This window comes from Odontesthes bonariensis, chromosome 12, assembly GCF_027942865.1.
Source record: "Odontesthes bonariensis isolate fOdoBon6 chromosome 12, fOdoBon6.hap1, whole genome shotgun sequence".
Lineage (NCBI taxonomy): Eukaryota > Metazoa > Chordata > Actinopteri > Atheriniformes > Atherinopsidae > Odontesthes > Odontesthes bonariensis.
Window position 1 is genome coordinate 33,256,053 of NC_134517.1, and position 20,434 is coordinate 33,276,486.

Here is a 20,434-nt window from a genome sequence, read left to right on the forward strand (position 1 = left end):
ACCAGACTTAGAGAGACTGATCCATGCGTTTGTCTCCAGCAGGTTGTAGACTACTGTAACGGCCTGCTCACTGGGCTCTCTAAACGGGCTGTAAGACGGCTGCAGAACATCCAGAACGCTGCTGCTCGAGTCCTGACCAGAACCAGGAAATACGACCATATTAGTCCAGTGCTCAGGTCTCTGCACTGGCTTCCTGTCGCTCAGAGAATAGACTTTAAAACAGCTCTGCTTGTGTACAAGTCTCTTCATGGTCAAGCGCCAAAGTGCATCTCTGACATGTTAGAGCCATATGAACCAACTCGGGCTCTGAGAACCTCAGGGAGGGGTCTCCTGCTGGGGCCCAGAGTCAGGACTAAACAAGGTGAGGCTGCGTTTCAGTTTTATGCTCCTAACATCTGGAACAGTCTTCCAGAAGATGTGAGACAGGCCTCAACTCTGACAATGTTTAAATCCAGGCTGAAAACAGTTCTATTTAGCTGTGCATATGACATCTGAAAGTATTTTATCTGCACTCTTCACTTTTTAATTAATTAATGATTATTTTAATGTATTTTAAATTTATTTCTTTTTTAATTTCTTTATTTCATTTTTTTATTCCTTTTTAATGGTTTTATTGCCTTCTTGTGATTTTATGTAGCTGTGAAGCACTTTGAATTGCCCTGTGTATGAATTGTGCTCTATAAATAAAATTGCCTTGCCTTGCCTTTATCTATTCACTAACAGATAGCAGTATAAATTGATACTTTACTTTACAGTAATACAGCCATGAGGAAGGAGGAATCAGGTATAGAAGAACAGCTCTACCCGTTTTATTATTGAAATGGAAACATGTTTCATCTATAGCATTCTCCATGGTAGAAGTCATGGATCATGATCTTACCTGGCCTGCAGTTTTGTATTCATAAGTTTCAGTCTTCAGAAAAGTTTGGCTTAAATTCATATGAAGGACAAAAATGTACTTTATCTTGAGATGATATTCATGTAATTCAAGGTGAAATGTAGAAAAAACTTTTTTACCTTTTGTACCAACTCATTTGAATGCAGAATTAAAAATTGCCTCGATGATTTAATGTCCAAATGTTTTTTTTCCCATCAGCAATGTTGTCTGTCTATTTACTCTTAATGTTTGAAGGAAATCAAAATAATAAGATGATTAAGTCCACTAAAGTGATTTTTGTTTTAAAGACTTGGTTTGAAATTCCATACAAGTTCATAGCTGAGATTGGAGGTGCATCAGGTATGCCAGCAAAATAAGGCCAAAAATAGTACAACTCTCCTTTATTGATCAGATTTTTTGGTCACTTTTTTTGGTTGTTTTGCATTTCAGTTGTTGAATTCTGTACACAGAGGTCTGACGAGAGCAACAATGCAGACCACAGGGTCAAAAATGCACAAGAGCAAGCCACAGAGCAGAGCAGCCATTCTGCCCTTTGCTTCTGTCTACCCTTGGCTGTAAAGGAGCCATTCATGTTGCCTCTTTTCATACACAAATGTAAGCTAGGTTAACCCAGTGGGTGATTAATTCAAAGCTCTGCAGAGAAGTGGCAAAAAGATTGTACCAAAAAGAGTCAAAATGGATTGGATTACACTAATTATGTTCATGCCAGTAGTGTGTTTCATGAATCATACTACTAGCAGCGGCAAAAATGTCTCAAAAGGTAGCCCTTTTGGTTTCCTTTCTAGAGAAATCATCAGTAATATAACATTGGTGTACAAAGTGACTCAAAATGGCAACTACTCAAAGAATGAAGGATAATTTAATCTATTTTCTCACCAGCTTTGCTTCAGTAACAACAAAAAACATTCACCGGAAGAGAGAATTTTTTTATTTTTTGAAAAAATGTTTCAAAATGCGAAAATGTTTCACCCTATTATATGATTGCTATATAGGCCATATATATATATATATATATATATATATATATAGGCTATATCAAAATGTTGCAGATAAACAAAAGATTTCAGTGACCTTCCTTTGCAGAAACAGGATTCTGACACCAATTAAGAAGGCTCCTGTGCTAATAAGGTAAAATATGACTACGTATCCCAGGAGACATTAGGTCAAGTGGAAAATCTCCTAAAATTCCCAACACATCCAGCACAATAAAGCCTGTTGTTCTCCTGCTGTCTATGTCTCATTGTTGTGTCTTGTCTAATATCTGCTTTTGGTTTCTATTGTATCTATTGTCACACTCCAGTTTCGCTCTGATTGGCCTAATGGACAGCAGGGGAATCGAACACTTCCTGGTTGAGCAGGGGTGGTTGTCGAGGGTTGCAAAGTTCAGCGTCGGTCAAAAGGAGTTGATTGATGACAGCCATCACAACTGAGACTGGGAGATAATGAGGAAGACAAGAGGGAGGAACAGAGGAGGAGAAAGAGGAGGGGAGGAAGAGAGTTGAGATTGGATGGTTATTACTTAGCACTGCAAACAGAGTGGACAGCACAATAAGATGAGGCTTCGAAGCAGACGTGGAGGGGAGAGAGAAGAGGAGGAACACTAATTAGTCCTAAACAGGAGTCAGTGAATGAGAGGAGGAGACAGACACACGTAGAGCTGGTTAACACACAAAGACATGGGTAGTGACAGGACAGCAGAGGGGTGGCAAGAGAGAGTAGTTAAACATCTGTTGCTCTGTGGGATTCCTAGACTGCTCTGCAGGGTGACTTTCCCAAAATGCTCATTACCCAAATATGTTCTTTAACACAAGAATATATAGGCTGTACTGAATAGAAGTAGGTCTTGTACATAAGTAGAATTTGTCAATGTGTACTCCTTATATTTCTGATACACTTAAAATAGACTTAATGGTATAGTCATATAGTCTTAATACCACCAGATTTAGTTGTTGAGAGCATAGCTTGAGTATTGTACTCACACAGGCTAATCAAAGGTCAATTCTGAATATATGTGAGACTAAAACGTGAGAAAAGACATGAGCTTCTACAGAGCTTTTGTTATTTACAGATCTTCCTTAACGCTAAGCATGATGTCCTGAAAATACGCCAAGCCCCGCCTTCCAAAAGCAATCACACCAGAAATAAGAATTCACATGGCTGGTAACGGGGATCAGATTTTTATGAAAGTTTACTGTTTTGAAGCCTGTAAAATCGCACAAAGATGAAGTCAGAAGTGTCAGTATTCTTACATATGTACATCTAAACAATGCTCCATTCATCTAGAAAAGTGTGAACACTGAAAGGCTGTCATGCATACTTGGATAACTTTTGTTTATTCATAGTCTAAAACAAGGAAAAATTGTTTTTTTTTTCTTTCTACACAACAGTGTAGCAATCCTCTGAAATGATTGTTGCGTCACAGAAGCAGTAATAAATAAGTTGAGAGAAGTGGAATTTCAAATTTGACAAAAGACATTAAAATTGATATGTCCGGCATTATTATGTGGGGCACTCACCTCAGGATGGAAAAGAGAAAAGAGTTGACTTCGATCGTCAGCTGATAAATGAGGAAGAAAGTAGTTGTCAAGCATCAACAATTGAGAAAAATGACTGATATTATTAGGAAAATTGAGGTACCAAACATTTGTGCCAAAAATCCTAGAATGTAAAGTAGATTCCAGAGGAAAATTGATCAGATTCAGAAGGATAGCTTAAGTGGAAAAAGAGATGGAAAGAAACTGGTCTAAATTGACATCCAAGGTCAAGGATCAACAGAGTCACACTGTATGCCATTTTATGAATGAAATTGATTCATGAAAAAAAAGAAAAGAAAGAAAACACTGATACATCTGCATTCATATACAAATGTACAGTACTTAATTCTCGATGTTGTTCTTTTGTGCGTACAGAACAGGAACTCCTGGCGCTATATTGACTCATTCATGCATTTGCTGAATTGGTTTGTGACAGCTTGGCTGGTAAAACATACCACCAGATAGACTCCCAAAAAATCCAACTGGAACATTTAGGCCGACACACAACATTGCTGTGGAAGTTTGTCATGTCAACAAAACGTGTCAGAGATGGTGTATAATTAGGGTTTCACCTTGTCTATAAATCTTGTATGAGGCATGAGTTGGTGACAAGCAGACAAGCGAAAGACTAAACATCTGCTTTGGACTGGACTTGAAAACTGAAGGACAAGTTAGAATGCCCCTCAAGATAGTGATATTAGTCAGTCGTTCAATAGGCAGAGATCAGCTGAAATGATTGATGCACAAGCGTTGAGTTTGTTTTGTTTGGTGATTAGATTCAAATGGATCATCTCGGAGAAGCAGTGACATGAATGAAGGAAGTAGATTGGACACAGCCCTCCAGAGTCTAAAAGCTGGTGGTAGATGAGCAGAGATAGGACATAGATGAGCCTTTTAATGAGGCTCCTCAGGCATTGAATGTCAGCCTGGACAAGAAGGACTAGGCAGAAGAGATATTTAAAGATCCTGGATCAGAAAGACGGCAGGTAAGAAGATCACTGGATCAGAGTGGTGATGACAGAATCAAGAATGAGGTCAGTTATCTACATTGGAAAGTAACAAAGAAAGTAACAAAGAAAAACAGGATAAAAAAGTCCAAAAAACTCCATATAACAAGAAGACACAGAGGCACAGATCTTCCTGGTTGAACTTAGAGAAATGACACATTAAATTTATCGAGCATTAAACCAGATGAACGCAAATGCATATTTAAGATTATAGGGGGACAAACACAGTAATACATGTACAGGAGAAAATGGATAAATCATTCAAACACTAAATGAGGGGATCTTTTTTGAAAGAATGGTGTGCAATCCCTCCAGCAGAGAATTCTAGATAGTTGTGGAAACAATACTCATGTGCACTGTAGTTCTGCTTCCTTGGATAGCAGCCAGATTCTCATGAGATTTGTTGCTGAAATACAAAGGTGTTTGATTGTTATGTCACAACAATCAAGCATGTTGTCAGTATTCACTGACTGGTTATGAGTAATTTATCTAGGTTCATCTAATTGGTTGAGTTTGTTCATGACAAATAGACAATATTTCTGTCAGAACATGCTGGCCAAAGACCTTATCAAAGTATGTCCCATTCATTTTTCCTTTAATTTGTCGCCCTTATTGTTCATCTTAAAAATATCAAACCATGAAAACAGTAAATGATCGCTGCCTCATTGAACAGGCTGCTGTGAGCCCTGATCTTAATTCAGAAGGGGTCGCGAAAAAGCACCTGTCAAACCTGAGAGAATTGGAGCAGTTCGCTCAAGTGGAAGGGGCCAAACTACCACTTGAAAAATGCAATCAGGAGGTACAAAGAAAGGACTTGACTGCGGTGATTGCATCAAAAGGGGGTGCAGCAAAATCAGGTTAAGGACCACATCAATTTTCTTTCATCATTTGAACTAACATGTTACTCTCAAAAAGCAAAAGGAGAGTTTCTGTGGATGCTTGTTATTTGTGTCAATGTCAACATCAGAGACAATTGAGTGTTTGTGTGATTTTTTTTCTTTTCCTTTCTGAAACAGAAAGAAAGTAATATTTTTCTTTCGGGTAAATGTTTGACTCGTTTTTTTTTGTGATTTTCTTTTTGCAGTTGCATGGTGTTGATGTTGCAGAATTTTTTTTGCAAATATGTGATGTTCATCTAAAAGCATAAAGTTCGGTGGGAAAAATGAGATACAGGATGTTTGTGTGGAAGGGTGATTGTATCAGCAATCACTTCCTTTATGTCTTTGTCTTCTTTGATGTTCAACAACAAATTAACCTGTTTTCTTATTTCTTATCCCCTTCTTCTTTTGTCATAGGCATGTTTTCACCAGTTCAATTAGCCTTGTGGTTTGTAGACACTCCCACCAATCCATGCTCATGGGGTTTAATCAGATCAGTTTCATGCATGTCTCTGTAGCTGTGTGAAAGGTTTAGGGTTCGGTGATAAAGAGAAAGACATAATTCTTTATCCTCACCTCGCCTGACACTGTCACATCAGCTCTTCTCTCGTTCTTTTTCCCTCCTCTGCTCTGATTTGCTGCAGCAGCTGATATACTGATGATGAAACATGCTTTTATTGTTCAGTCAGGAAGATAAAATAAAAAAAGATTGTAAGATGAGGCTTGTAACTCCAGGAATGAGTTTAATGTTTCTGAAATGATTGTCTGGCCGTGACGGTGTTACTGCAGTCTGTTCACGATTGAAATCATCTACTTAAAGATATATGACATGAAAGTAATTTGGCTAAAAGAGGTGAAGCGGGATTCCCATTCTTTGTTTTTTATGTTGGTGAAATCTAACTGTTAAAATTGCATGCTTTTGTGTGAAATTTTGTTGAAGATATTTGGCATGCTTTTGACTGTCCGTTGAAAGTTATGTGTGCTTTGGGCTTCTTTTTAAGATACACAGATGTTTAAGCCTTTATCATATCTTCAAGTTTTGCATAAAGGAGGAGGGTGTGTTAAAAGAGCTCACCCTGAATTAAAAGGGGAATTAGCTTTTTTAACTGGTCATTTCAACACAGGCTTAGAGGAGGGGCTGTCACTGTTTGATGTATGTCATGCCACACTGAACATGAGATCTCATTTCCCTAATTCATCCCTTGCCCCGTGCATCACTCTTTCTCTTGTTATTACTTCATTCAGCCTTCTCCTGCATCTTTCTGTGCCAAACCATCCCACACCTCCACCCCACAGATGTTGCTTGCCTGATTGCAGTCTGAACAAATTAATTAGTAATATGCAATAAAAAACAGCGTTGAACTGGTTAAACTAACTAAAGGGCCATTAGAACTATTTGATGGAATGCCATTAACCTTGTTATTTTACTATAAGCAGCCAGCCAACAAAGTCTATCTTATAATATAGACATGTGAAAAAGCTCTGAAGTTTTACCTGCCAGGACACAATAAAAATCATCTTCTCCTTAACAGGTCTTTAAATTAAGTACATACAACTTCAAACGAACAACATCATATGACATATCACTGAGTCATTTCTTATTTTCCCACAAGCTGTCCGTGCCCTGAATGAGAACAGAGACTAGTCCACCACCTCACTCACTCACACACACACAACCGGACTGCATTTTTCGCACATTTTTGCACATTCTCTCGCTTACACCTCACTCCCGCACATGCACAAATCTGCGGTTTTGCACACACGGTGTACATATCTCGGACTTTAACCTGTGCACATACATATATTTACTTTACTTTACTTTATTTTGTACTCTATTTTATTCTATATGTATATATTTTTAATCTTATTTTGTATTTTAATCTTGCTTATATATTTTATATATTTTATTTGATATTCTACTATTCTAATTTAGGAATTTTTAATTTCACTTTAACTTTATATTAATGTTACTTTGCTACCTAGTTTATATTTTGCAGTTTATAGTTTGTATTTTGTGGACAGCGGTCAAAGGTCATTTCACTGCATGTTGTACCGTGTATAACTATGCATGTGACAAATAAAACTTTGAATCTTTGAATCTTGAAACAGACTAAGATACAAAGTAGATACTAAGTGTATAAACTTAGTATATAGTCCATTATTCAGTAGCTTGTAGAACCACCTTTAGCAGCAATAACTTATGGTAATTGTTTTTATTCAGACTTTATTAGTCTCTCATCTCGTTGCGGTGAAATTCTTCATCACAATGTGGCTTCAGTTTTTTGAGGTTTGTGGGCCTTTGTTCTCTTCAGCTCTGTTATGGTCCCACCACAACATTTCAATCAGGTGACCATTGCAACATTTTTGTTCTGTTCAACCATTAATTTGTAGTAATCTTGCTGTGTTTGGGATCGCCGTCCTGTTGCATGACCCAGTTTCAGCCAAGTTTCAGCTGTTAGACAGATAGCCTCACATTTAACTCCAGAATGCTATACAGCTCATTGTTCAGTGTCTTCAAGGACTCCAGGTTATTTGGCTACAGAACAAGCTCATGTGATAATTTCTCCACAACCACCACAGTGGTGTCAGGATGATTGGATGACAATTGGTACAAGCTGTTTACGCTGACATGTCGCATTTAGTGTTTGCCAAATGTGGTGCTGTGTGGTTTCACTGTCTAAAGAACATTGTTCCACAAGTCTTGTGGTTTATTCAGATGTAACTTGTAAATCTAAGCTATGCTGCCTGTTCTTTAAAGAGAAGTTTCTTTCTCCTGACAGCCCTTCCAAACAAGTCATACATGTTCAGTCCTTTTGTAATTATACCCTCATGTGTGGCGTTGCAAGCTCCTACATATTTTTAGGAGGTGGCAAAACATGTTTTTGCTCACTTCCAAAGCTACCTGTCGTCTAGCTTAATGCCTGTAAATGAGCAGCTAATGATGTGTGTGCAGCCATTTGCTTATCCATATCAGTTCCACAGCTGCTTGTTTTCACATGCAGCTTTCAGATGATTAATAGATACACTTTTGTTAGTTCAGTGAGCGTACAGATAGCAATAATTTATCACTCTACGTTGCTGAAACTTTGCAGTGTCCCTACAGCAGAAAGTGTACATTCAGCAGATATTAGCAAGATGTTTTGGCCAGGATTAACACCACCTGCATATGTGCACGATTGAGTCTTATTCAGTTCAAAGTGGTTTTCAGACTTCATTATACTAGGGCCAGGCTGAAAAAACTGTTCCCTGATGCGAATGACCTCTGCATCAGGTGCTCTCACTCTCCAGCAGACCATACACATACTTTCTTCACCTGTTCCAAACTACATGCTTTCTGGTCATCTTTCTTCACCACTCTTTCTGATGTCCTGAATATTCCTATCTCCCCATCCCCTTTAATTGCAATTTTTGGTGTGTCCCCTGTTATAGGGAAATATAACAGTTACCAAGCGGATGTTATTGCATTTGCTGCACTGATGGCCAAACGCCAAATACTTCTTCACTGGAAGAGCCCTAAACCACCTGGTTCTTGTTCCTGGTTTGGAGAGCTTATGTCCTTCCTACACCTAGAGAAAATTAAGCATACAGTTAGAGGATCCTTGAAAACATTCTATAAAACTTGGGACCCCCTTCTTTCCTATAATCCACAAAATATCAACCAACAATCGGACACTGAAGATTAGTGACACTCCCCCCTTTTATAGATATAATTAAAATGTGTTTATGTATTTATTTTATTTTGTGTTTTATGTTTATTTAATTTTGTTTTTAATTTTATGCCGTTTCTTTTCAATATTTGTGTATATATCCTAATATGTTGTAATGTACCTGTATGTATTTTGTGTAGGCCGTCTTGCCCTTCCCATATATTATATATTATAAAGTTACTTTCATGTCATGGGTGGAGTTGGGGTGGGGAGGGCGGGTGTTTTGGGTGTGTGGGTTAAGTTGTTTGGCAAAAAAAACAAAAAACTATGGCTTGTAAATGTGTTATATATTTGACTTCTACTTTTGTGATTTGCCTAATAAACATGTTATAAAAAAAAAAGATATTAGCAAGATCTTTGTTACTATAGGATTCTTTTAAATGAGAACCAGTTACTTTGATGGTATTGATAATGTATTGATAATACACTTAGTATCCAATGAGTATCCAAACAGGTAATGGGTGGAATGCCATGATATCTGCAGCATTGATATGCTATATCGATGTTGGTCAGAAACCATATTCTGCGGACTAAAATCTTTTTTTTCACTGTGAAATACAATAATGCTCCATCTAGAAGATGGATACCAAACTTTCTACAGATATTCATGGTCCCAAGAGAAAGTTTCCGCTGACTGCACAGATGAGCATGGGGTTTCCTTTAGCTGTCCTCGCAGTGTAAACTTCCATTACACTCAATGGATCATAATGCTTACTTTCTGTGAGATACTTTCTGCCTCCTGTTGCATGCCTCTAGTCCCACCACAGAGAGGAAAATAATCCTGTTTTTCTTTAACATTTTATGTAAATATATTTGAGAAATTTACAAAATAATTTATTTATGAAAAAAAAATATTTTTTGCTGAACTATTATTTTCATATTATACAGGTTTTATAAATACCCCAATAGCCATGTGAATGATCATATATACATACATTTATAACCCACATTAGTCTTGCAAAAATACTCACAGCCATGGTATGTTTTATGTTTTAAGTTTATGACTCATGCTGGCAAATAACCTGTTGATTTTTTTCAACACCCTCGTTTTTCACATGCAACTTTGGCTGATGGCTCACTTGCCTGAAGTTTGTTAGATATAATGTTATCTGTCAGATTCAACACACACATATTCAAACAGAACAAAGTGATTACTTTTATCCTCAGCCATGTTGAGCCATCTACAGATGGTGCAGCAGAAGCCCGTTCTCCCCCTCGACCTGTTCTCCCCCTCCTCCCTCCATTCTTGTCCATTGACGTGATAATGGCTACAAATTGATGAAGCCATTGAGTGTGCTGGTGACACAAGGGTGAGTGGGGACACAAACTCTCCACCACCCAGTAACACTCATTAATCAGATCTCTTCCAGCCCCCGTCCCTCCCTCCAGACTGCCTGACAGACTGCCAGAGGCAGAAATGTAATCTGTTGGGTCTGTCCTGGTCGGAGCGTGTTCCCCTTTTTCTACCTGTATTTGACCTCATTTTCTGTGCTCTTGTTCACTTTGCATATGTCTGCTCTTTATGCCAGCATCAGCTACACCACAGCAGGCTCTGTACAGGTAATGCCTCGAAAGAAATGGGCTTCAAGGATTTTTTTAGAACTTAGAAATACACTGCTTTTGCAGACCATAGACAAAATCAGATAATTATATCATTGGTACATCCAAGATATGAGGTTCACCTGTGTATGGGCCTTATTGGACGGCTATGGCACAAGCTGAAAGAGTTGAGAACAAAACAAGTGAATGACCTTCAAAAAGAGACAGACTTAATATTTCATTACAACCACTCACTATCCTTCTTGAGTACTGCTTTCGTTTAAATCAGTGCATAGATTTATGTCAAAGTAAATCAGCAGGTTGGCGGCCAGTGCATTGACATTTACATCCAAAACTCTTGCACCTAATAATAAATCAGCCATGACACCTCAGTTCAGTCAATATGATTAACTAACTCCTAGTAGACATAGGGAAAATGCATCAGTGCTGATTGTAGGAAAAAAATTAAATGAAATAAATAAATAAATTACTGGCTAACTAATCTTTATAATAGAAAGATGCATCTGTAAAGATATGTGTCAGTCAATGTGCTTTAAAGTGCTGGGAAACACCATCAGGAAAACGCTTCATATTCCATGGCTCTAGAATTGTATTTCAAACAGACAATATGCTAATTGAATTTCAACAGTGAATGTACAATATGGCAATATTTCATGATCCCATATTTCAGGCAAAGGGTTACTTACACAGGTTTCATCTCCAATAATATGGAACGTTAAATTAATGGCACTAAAAATAAAGGTTGGCAGAAGGAGAAAGGTAGGAGGGGCGCTGCATGTTGAATTTAGAGACTCATTAGTTTATACTGCACTTTGGTCTTACTGACTCTGAGTAGCAGTAAATTAAGGACTTGAAAAATCCCTGTATTAATTGTCCAAAAGGAATACAAACGAATACTTCTACATTTGAATGCTATAAATGTTTGAAGCTGTGTGTTTACATTATGTCACTAAGACATAGGCAATTCTGTCCAGCCAGCAGCCTTCAGGCAGAGAAGCAAGTCATGCCATGATAACCTGTTAAAGGAACATGCAATCTAATGTATCATTACATCAGTTAGTCTATTATTCACCCCTCCTAACTAGTGCTCATTAGATCCATCAGATCTGCTGAGTGGGTTGCTGACATTTAGGCTGGAGGATAAATTAGCTTTGTTGCAACATTATGCAAAGGACATAGTTAGTGCTCATATGTTTAATTTAGAACGTCACTGATGATGCCACCAGGTCAAAAGGAAGAAAAAGAAACACATTCTCACTCCAACTTGTCATATGCTTAATGCTTCCTAAAAACAAGTTTCTAAAAACAAGTTGTTTCTAAGATGTCAAGTAAAGAAAAGAAATAAAAACTTGCCGAAGGACAGTTTTGATGTCTTAGTCCATAGTTCATGCTTTTCTGTGTTCTCAAAGCAATCACAGTCCTTTTCGCATGTCAAAGTTAAAGCAGATGGACAATTGGTTGAGGCTGGTGCAACATCATATTTAATGTATGCATTTTTCAGTTATATAAACTCTGAGATGATCTCAAATGAGCATTCAATAAATATTTCTAAGATTGTGACAAAAATCATGTCTCTCATCAGTTATTATTCTTTTAGTCAATGACGAAGCTATCTTGAATAACACACATCTGGTGGGCCCAGTCTCACAGAAAAACTAATGCATTGTTTTCATGCAACAGAAAACTGTCAGTTTGAGCTGACAGAGACAATCCATCACAAACATCTAGGAGAAATTTAAAAAATCAGTAGGACATGCTGTGGTTTGTGTGTCTAGCCGTTTTTTTTGTGTTAAACTTTGAGGGCTGGACTTGGCAGCCATTAAGTCATGAAAATAATATTTTGATCCAACATTCCTTTTTTGTTGTAGTTGTTGCTTTTGTTTTGTTAAGTTTTTGTAGCCCTAACCACCTCAATTTTGGACCTTAGATATCTCGTTTCTATTACTTAACCTTTAATACCTAACTAAAAAAGACATTTCAAAACAAAGTGACTTGAAGGCACTAGTGGTCAGGATGGGACTCAATCATCTCTATAGACACAAATCAGCAGATTAATTTTGCCTGACTATTTCCTGTTTTGCCACGGGACTGGTCTGTAAAGGTTGAGCACTTTTCATGTTATTTCAGATACGTTAGGAAGGTGTGAAGGAAGCCCTCATGCTTACTTTAGTATCAAATTAATTTGTCATCACGTGTCTTTTAGCATGTTTACGGGTCACATTTTCTTTTACATTGGTGCTGCTTAATATTCAAATTGAGTCCACTCCGTGTTTAAATTAAGAGCGACGTAGGTCGTATGTGATGACCGGGCTCATTGGGCCATAGCTTAAAAAGAGACTGAACACACAGGTTTACAAAAATATAGGGTTTATTTTATTCTTTTTAAAAAGCTAGTGTTAAGACTCATTGACTGACATTCTACAAGGAGGGTGCTTTATGCATGCCTCCACAAGTGCAGCCAATTAAGGCAAATTAGACCAATTAACCCCATGCCTGGCTGTCAGTGTACAGCTGGTGAGGCTCTATCATTAGCTTGCTGTTAAATTTTATTGAACTCTTTAGCTTTTACTAAGTTTAATTGCATGATGTATTTACAGCAAAATGAGATTTGAATTTGGTGTATTTCATGGTTGAAATGAAATGACAAGTCCAGGGAAGGAAAGTAACTAATTTACTTTAGTTTCTCCTTTTTTAGCTTTCAGTCCACAACATTGCAGAGGCGGTGTACTCTGTCCTTGGCTACATTTACATTTTTTTTTTCGATTGCTAACAAGCATTGTTCATACTGAAACTACATTTTCAAAACTCTTCACACAGTCTGCACAACAGTAGTCTATATGGAGCAAACTGTGAATTCGTTTTTCATTGCTTTCATACAAAATGCATCTCAATCATAGTGCACCACCTCCAAAACACTATACTTTCGTGGCATATTTTTCAAATGCTAACACACTTTGTTCAAAACACAACAAAACACAATCAAAACAGAATGATGAGGAAAAAAAATAACTATTACTGCTCGCCACATTTAAATCTTTGTCATTTTGAGACATGTATGATGTGTTTTGTTGCTAAGAAAGCATTTTGGAGGAGAGCTGAAGTGTTTTGCTGAGATGCATGTGTTGAATGCAGACTGTGTGAAGAGTTTTGAAAAGGTAGTTTCAGTATTGAACAATGCTTGTTAGCAATAAAAAAAAAAAACTGTAAGTAGAGAGCTGTCAGACGTTACCTACTGGAACCTACTCAAAATAGAGCCATGAGAAGAGCAAATTTTTCAACCTCTAAAACAAGTCAAATCTCAAAATTCACAAAGCAGTGCATATGTGTATTTTTACTACTGCATCAGACAGTTACTAGGACTATGTCTGTGTAACACTTTCCACGTTGCCACACGGTGTTGCTACGTGGATATTCAACGGTTGAGACAATGCACTTAGAAAGTAAAACACTGTCTAACTCAGAATACATGCTGTGTTAAGATCCACAGTAATAACTGCCAATCAAACTATTCACTATTTTTTTTTTTGGGGTCCGAGTTGATTTAGATTCCAAAAAAATGAATTGCTTTTCTGAATAGCTTTTAGCTTAGCTCCACCTTAATTCTCCCTGTTTCTCCAAACTGAGAGCCCTGTGATTCCAGTCTACTGCAAGTGAGACACAGAATACTCTGAGGGATTTTTTTTTGTCTTTAAGTAGGGTTGTGTGTGTATATATAGCAATCTTTAAAGAGGCAGAAATTCTCCAGAAGGAGGCCATGAAAGGAGCAAATGTTTTGCCATTCAAAACAACTCCAACCTCAAAATATTCTTAGCAGTTTGAGTGTGAGCCATTTAGGGGATTTTACACCTTGTCACTTTCTTATCAGACAGGTGTTTACTTTGGCACACTTTTCCAACTGCAAAGCATCCATGTAGAAAGATCATCTGCAGTGAATGTCAAAATGGTTTGGGTTGCAACACTGTGTGACATGAATTGACCCCAAGGTAAAATCTACAGCGTAGCATTTGCTCAAAGTGCTGTGAACCTTTGGAGGTTTGAGATATTTTAAAGAGAGAAAAAAAAAAATCACTTCTCATGGCAGCCCTCTAAGAAACTTTCAACATTGAGTCTGTAGGAGCGCTCTGCTACGGCGAGCAACCACTCATTGGTACTCAACAAAACTCAGTGTGTCTCTGTATTTGAAACTGTAAGATATTCAAACAAGCTTCTCCTCTAGCACCTACAGCAATAATAAGCTGCGCACTATCATGCATGATAGGATGTCAATACCTCCATCCCAAACTCACTTTAATGTCAAATTAAAAATCCACATTTTTCCACATACACAAAATCCACATACACAAAAAACTTGATTCTGATTGCTGAAACAATTTTAAATCAGCTTTGAAGAAACAAAAAACAAAACTCATGTCAAAGGGCTCAATGTTCAGATCTGGACAAGTTGGTGATCTGAATGTCTTGGAGACTGGGATTGGACTGTCCTCTAGTGTCTGAGCTGTACTGCTACACAACTCCTTTAGTGGGAGGCCGCAAGTGCCTGCTGTCATACCGGTCAAAAGACCTGAGCAACAACTTTTGATGAATGACACATACCAAGATTTAACAATATCTTATATCACAGGTTTATGGGGGATAAAAAAAATTTAAAAAAACTATTTTTTGTTGCTCTCAAGAAAGCGAGCTGTGCGCTGAGCAACGACAACCGACATTGGGAACAATGAGAGCCCCCACCCTCCAGTCACCATTTATGAGGCCATCCGCCATGCTTTGAGGATCAGCTCCACAAAAGGGGCTGAAAAGAGTACAAACCATTATCAGTTGTATCAATTGTCCCCCCAGGCCTCCCATTCATCTTGACCACCACCATTAGGTAAGCTCTATCTTAGCATCAAAGCACAAACCATTTCTCAGACAGATTTTATCCTCAGGCCATGGCAAGCCAGGAACGAGCAGCCACTGTGCATGAGAGAATGAAAGAGTAAGATGATGATGTCCAATGACCATTTGCTTTACCACTTGCTCAACACGGACAATTTGGTAGGAGTGTTGGAAACGAGTGTGTGAATACCCTGCCAACAGAAAAAGGTGTCATTAAATCAGATGCCGCAGCACACTTCTGTACACTCACGGTTGTGTCACATTTGGTGCCATTTTTTACTCCTGTAAGCACACTTAAACGCACTGGAGCTTTGGAGAGATGCCAGTTCAGTAAGCAACTTCTGTCCGTTCCAATGACTTATTACACAAATTTTGAAATTCTCACATAGTACACAGAAAAATCTGGTTATTTATTACTTTCTCCATCTGCATGGTCATTACACACGATCTGCGTTTAAGACTAAGCTTAAAGCTTTGTTTGGTTTTTGTACACTACTTATTTTAAAATGCCTTTTTTGTATTTTGTATATTTAACCCTAATTTGCCTGTTTTTGATGCCATTTCGCCATTATTTTACTGCTTTATGTAAATGTTCCTTTCTAAAAGTTATTCTTTCTCTCTTTTTTTTCTCTCCATGCTTGTGTCCTTTTAAGTTTTACTTTTGCTCTATAAAACAAATTGGGTTGCACTGCTGTTTGAAAAAAGCTGTACAAATACCTTTAAGATGTTAGGGGTTACTGGCATAACTGGGATGTACAGTTTTAAAACTTGAATGTTAATTAAATTAACTTCATTAAGACAAAAAAAAAAATGTAAAAAGGCTTGCCTCACAGTTCAACAGCATAGATCGTCCCACTTTTTTGATATGGAATCTATTTGCTCTTTCCAACCATTTGTCCACTCTACTTCAAACCTCGTGGGTGTGTTCCGAGAGTGCAGAGTCAAGCTTAAAACCAATGGTCTCATTTTCAGGTACTTCTAATATTATGACCACACATACAATATGTTGCAAGCCTTTGTTGACCTCATGATAATTTCACTGGTTCGGATAGCAGAGTTTATAAATAACATCTGAAACCAATTATTGAAAGAGTGTATGTTACCATACTCTGTTCTAATACTATAATGATTCCAGTATTACACCACATAAATGTATTTATCTATTTGTTCAACTTTGGGCAATTATAAATGCTGTCATTTAAGACAAGAGAGAGCGCGTACTGTAGATTGCAGTTGCCATTTTTTACCGTTTGGTTTTAAATTTTGCTCTGAAACACACAAACATAAACAATCACTTCACAACAAATTTTACTAAAACAGGCACCGCAGAAAAATATTTTCTGCATGACTAGTCCTTTGTAAAAATGCTCAACTTCAGTTATCCTTTCAGCATAATTAGAGTGATTGAAATAGGTTTGTCCCTTTAGCCTATAAGTTTGTCATATCGGTTTCATGTCACTTCTGAAAAAGCAAGAAACTACTAGGTTATCTAAAATCCAGTCACAATCATGGGTTTACCACAAAGAAAGTGGTAAAGATTGTAACAAATGCTTTATAATGCAAAACAATTTATTAAGGCTTTATGCATCTAAAACAAAAACCAGCAATCGCAGCTGCTCTTTAACAGCAATTACATATAATATCCATAAGATGTCGCCAGAGACCTCCCAATCCCTGAAGTGCCATTAAGCACTGACCACATTATTTGCTTAAACCAGAGGCCATAGTGTTCTTCTACCTTTCAGCCATATGCAGTAAATGTCTTTGCAATCTTTTACGAATACATCTTAAAGCTGTTGTGGGGGATTTAAAGAAATTTAAAGTAAAACCACAAATTTAATCTTTGTTAAATTTAACGCAAGATATAGCAAAAGTAATCAAGATGCAATGTTTTGCCATGGATGCACCACTAAAGCAAGTTTGTGTCTGAATCAGCCTTTCCGTTTGACTGGTTTCATGCACGACTGTTTGCAAACTGCAGGCCTTACATCGGATGGGACTTTGCATTGTCCAATTCCTTTACAGTCCCACAGCGAGTTGAATAATATCCACTGGGAGGCCGAGACTCCGCCTCCCTTTCCCAGCCTGCAGAGTGGTGGGAACCGGGTACTGGGCAGCCCAAAATGGTATGCTATTTTTTACCACTCTGTGCGCAATCAGAGGGCTGCTCTCTGGAGACCTGTTGCCGGCAGCTCTCCCAAAGCCGCGGAATTTAACCCTAGGACAGCTCTCCCCAGATGTGATGGAAAACATCTGGCCAGCTGCTTGAATGCAAGGCTTGGCTATCCAGCCCCTAAAGCTACTCACCCCCAAAAGACTTCTAACCAACCCCCCCTGTTGATGCTGATAAACAGCAATCATGGCCTGTTGAGGGAATTTGAGGTTTAAGAGTGTGATGTATATGGCTTTCTCTGCTGGATATGCAACGAGGCTAAATAGGGTCCTTCGAGCATAAAAACACAAAACATCCAGGATAACATTTATTATTGATTTTTATTTAATTTAAAAAAAAAAAAGAATACTTGTAAATGTTACAATGAGCTCGACTAAAACATATCCGTGTTCTGTCTCTTAGCACAGATTAACATTAGGCACACAAGAATGCAGACATCATGTTTTGCAGTTTTAGTCATTGTTCAACTACAAAACAGGGAAAAAAAAAAAAAAAAAAAAGTTGGGAGGAAGATGTTACCCAAGCAAGAGTGCACCAAGACAGAGCAGCCACACAAGAAGAAATGGCAAAACTGCCATCCAGCTCGCTCATTTCCATGCACGGAACAACTAGATTTCCCCCGTGTCGTGCGTTACATTAAAAAAAGAAAACATCAGGTTACACACCAAGATATCCCAGATTGCAAACCATGACTTGACCAGGTTTGGTTACATTATTCCCGCTAACAGTGACCAAAAATACAAAAACCTCAACCGGAATATAGATTCTAGTCAACATGCATGAGAATAAAGCATTCCTGCTTCTTTGATAGTCAAATGTGGCTTGTGTAAATATACCAAGAGCTTTTTACAGAAGTGAAAGTGGGAAAAGTTAAAACTGGTCCATTTCTTCAGATACATGTGGAATCTAGAGTCCTTTGCCCTTAATATTTGGTCTTTCCCCTCGAAAAGTACGCATTAGGTCAGAGTGTGGGTCAAGCACTAAGATACCTAAAAAAAAAAACTAAAAAAAAAAAACAGCCATTTCACAAACACGGCTATTAAAGCTAAGATGCTGAACAAGCCTTTGTTCGTGTCATGACTACAGCTTACAGAGCCTATGTACAGCATATGGCACAGGAGGGGCAACTGTTGTGGGTTCCTCACTACTGCTTTGCTAGAAAGAACAATTGACAGTATTGCACACAAAATATGACTTTCAAGGGTTTCGCTTTGTGGTCAGAAAACATTAAATCCTACTAAACATTGCAGAATTAATGTGGGAAACTCAGTTTCCTGTGTTTGGTCTAATGCCTTTGTCAGCATCTTTTCTTCTTTAATTTGTACATGGAAATCTAAGATACTAATTCAGTTTAAAATTACTCTGTAGATGAAATAATGCTTGGCATTTTTTTTCTTAACAATCAGTACTATGAGGAGGAAATAGCATTGATCACATGTTCAGTGCAATCAAAAAATACAAACAGTGGCCATAAGGTTAATACACTTCTTATTCACAGGTTTGGATTTTTTTTTGGCATCAATATCATTATCAATTGGTTATTTAACATCATGAATCCCCTGTATGGTTCTCCACATGGTTTGTATTTGTGCACCAACACATGACAAGTCCTGTTCAATGGCACATAAGAATGGATGAAAATGTTTCACAATTTCTCTTAAAAAAACAATCATGCTTTAATTTTGATTTACCCCAGCTGCCCACTGTGCTTTTATCCAAGTAAAATAGAAAATAGTACAACATACAATCATTTTTTTTCTCTTTTTTTTTCAGGTCATCCTCTTTTTGTTAAACGGAGGCAAAATCAAGTGCAGTATTCAAGTTCGCCAGAGAAGAAAATCTGACAGGCTCAAAGCCCAAATCTCCTGTCAAGGTTCATCTCAAATTTTAAGCCCTCTTGCTGAAAACCAGAGCTGCTTAAAAGCAGATGAGTCCAGACTAGTTGACGCTGGAGCTTGTGAAAAAAAAAAAAAAAAAAAAGACTAAATTTTCTCTGAAAACTTACTTCCCATACAGGCAGAACAATCGTTAGCAACATCACTGGTATACAAAAGTCCTGTGCACCCAAATCACCTTTACACCATATTTCTGTGGCATGCAACCCACCTTGGGGCTTTCTCTGCCAAAAAAAAATTTAAGAAATGGCACATGGTTTCAGCTATAGTGGTGTCATAGTAAATCTGAAAAAAAAAGACTTGAGGAAATCAACTCAACAGGTCGAATAACAGCACATTTGTGGACTCAGGGTGGGCACCGGTGTGGCGATTTTCAAATCCAGAGTTTTGGAGTTTGGTGTCAAGTCATCACCTAGACCGAGGAGTGGTGAACAATAGCAGGAGTAGAGAAGAGCGACTGCACTATGGTGTCGTGGGTACAGCCACCTCCAGTAGGCGGTTGTTTTTGCGCTTGCAGGAAACGCTGTTGCCGTTCTTTGGAACCCCCTGGATGAATTTCACGCATACCTTGTCCTGCTTAAACTGCACCAGGAACCTGTCACAGAGGGGACATAAGCCAAATCATGAAGTATCATCCAGGAGGAAGATGTAGCGCTTTGATCTGTATTTCAAAATATCAGCGCTCCTACTCGTCTGAGATGTCAATGTTGAGCGGCTCCCTGTCTGCAGCCGTGGCCCCGATGCGGTGCAGCTTGGTGATTATTTCAATCAGGTGCTCACTGCTGAGTAAGAAGTCGCCTTTGATGGCTGAAGTTGACCCCTGAAGCAAAAATAAATTCGACTTCATGTGCTCATAGTAAATTTATCATCTCAGCAAGCTCTAAGAGGTATTATTCATTTCTTT

The 20,434-nt window shown here is 38.0% G+C and overlaps 1 protein-coding gene across 4 annotated transcripts in view; it reads right to left on the bottom strand.

Moving 5' to 3' along the window:
• Window positions 1–19,426: 19,426 nt before the first annotated feature.
• Window positions 19,427–20,434, bottom strand: part of myo1b (myosin IB) — a 56,677-nt gene continuing 55,669 nt past the window's right edge. For all 4 annotated transcript variants that reach the window (XM_075480190.1, XM_075480189.1, XM_075480188.1 and 1 more), the window contains 2 exons: window positions 20,220–20,350; window positions 19,427–20,125 (listed from right to left, as the gene is read on the bottom strand). In XM_075480190.1, the coding sequence (XP_075336305.1) occupies window positions 19,993–20,125; window positions 20,220–20,350 (264 nt within the window). In that variant the 3' untranslated portion in view covers window positions 19,427–19,992. The remainder of the gene's footprint in view (window positions 20,126–20,219; window positions 20,351–20,434) is intronic.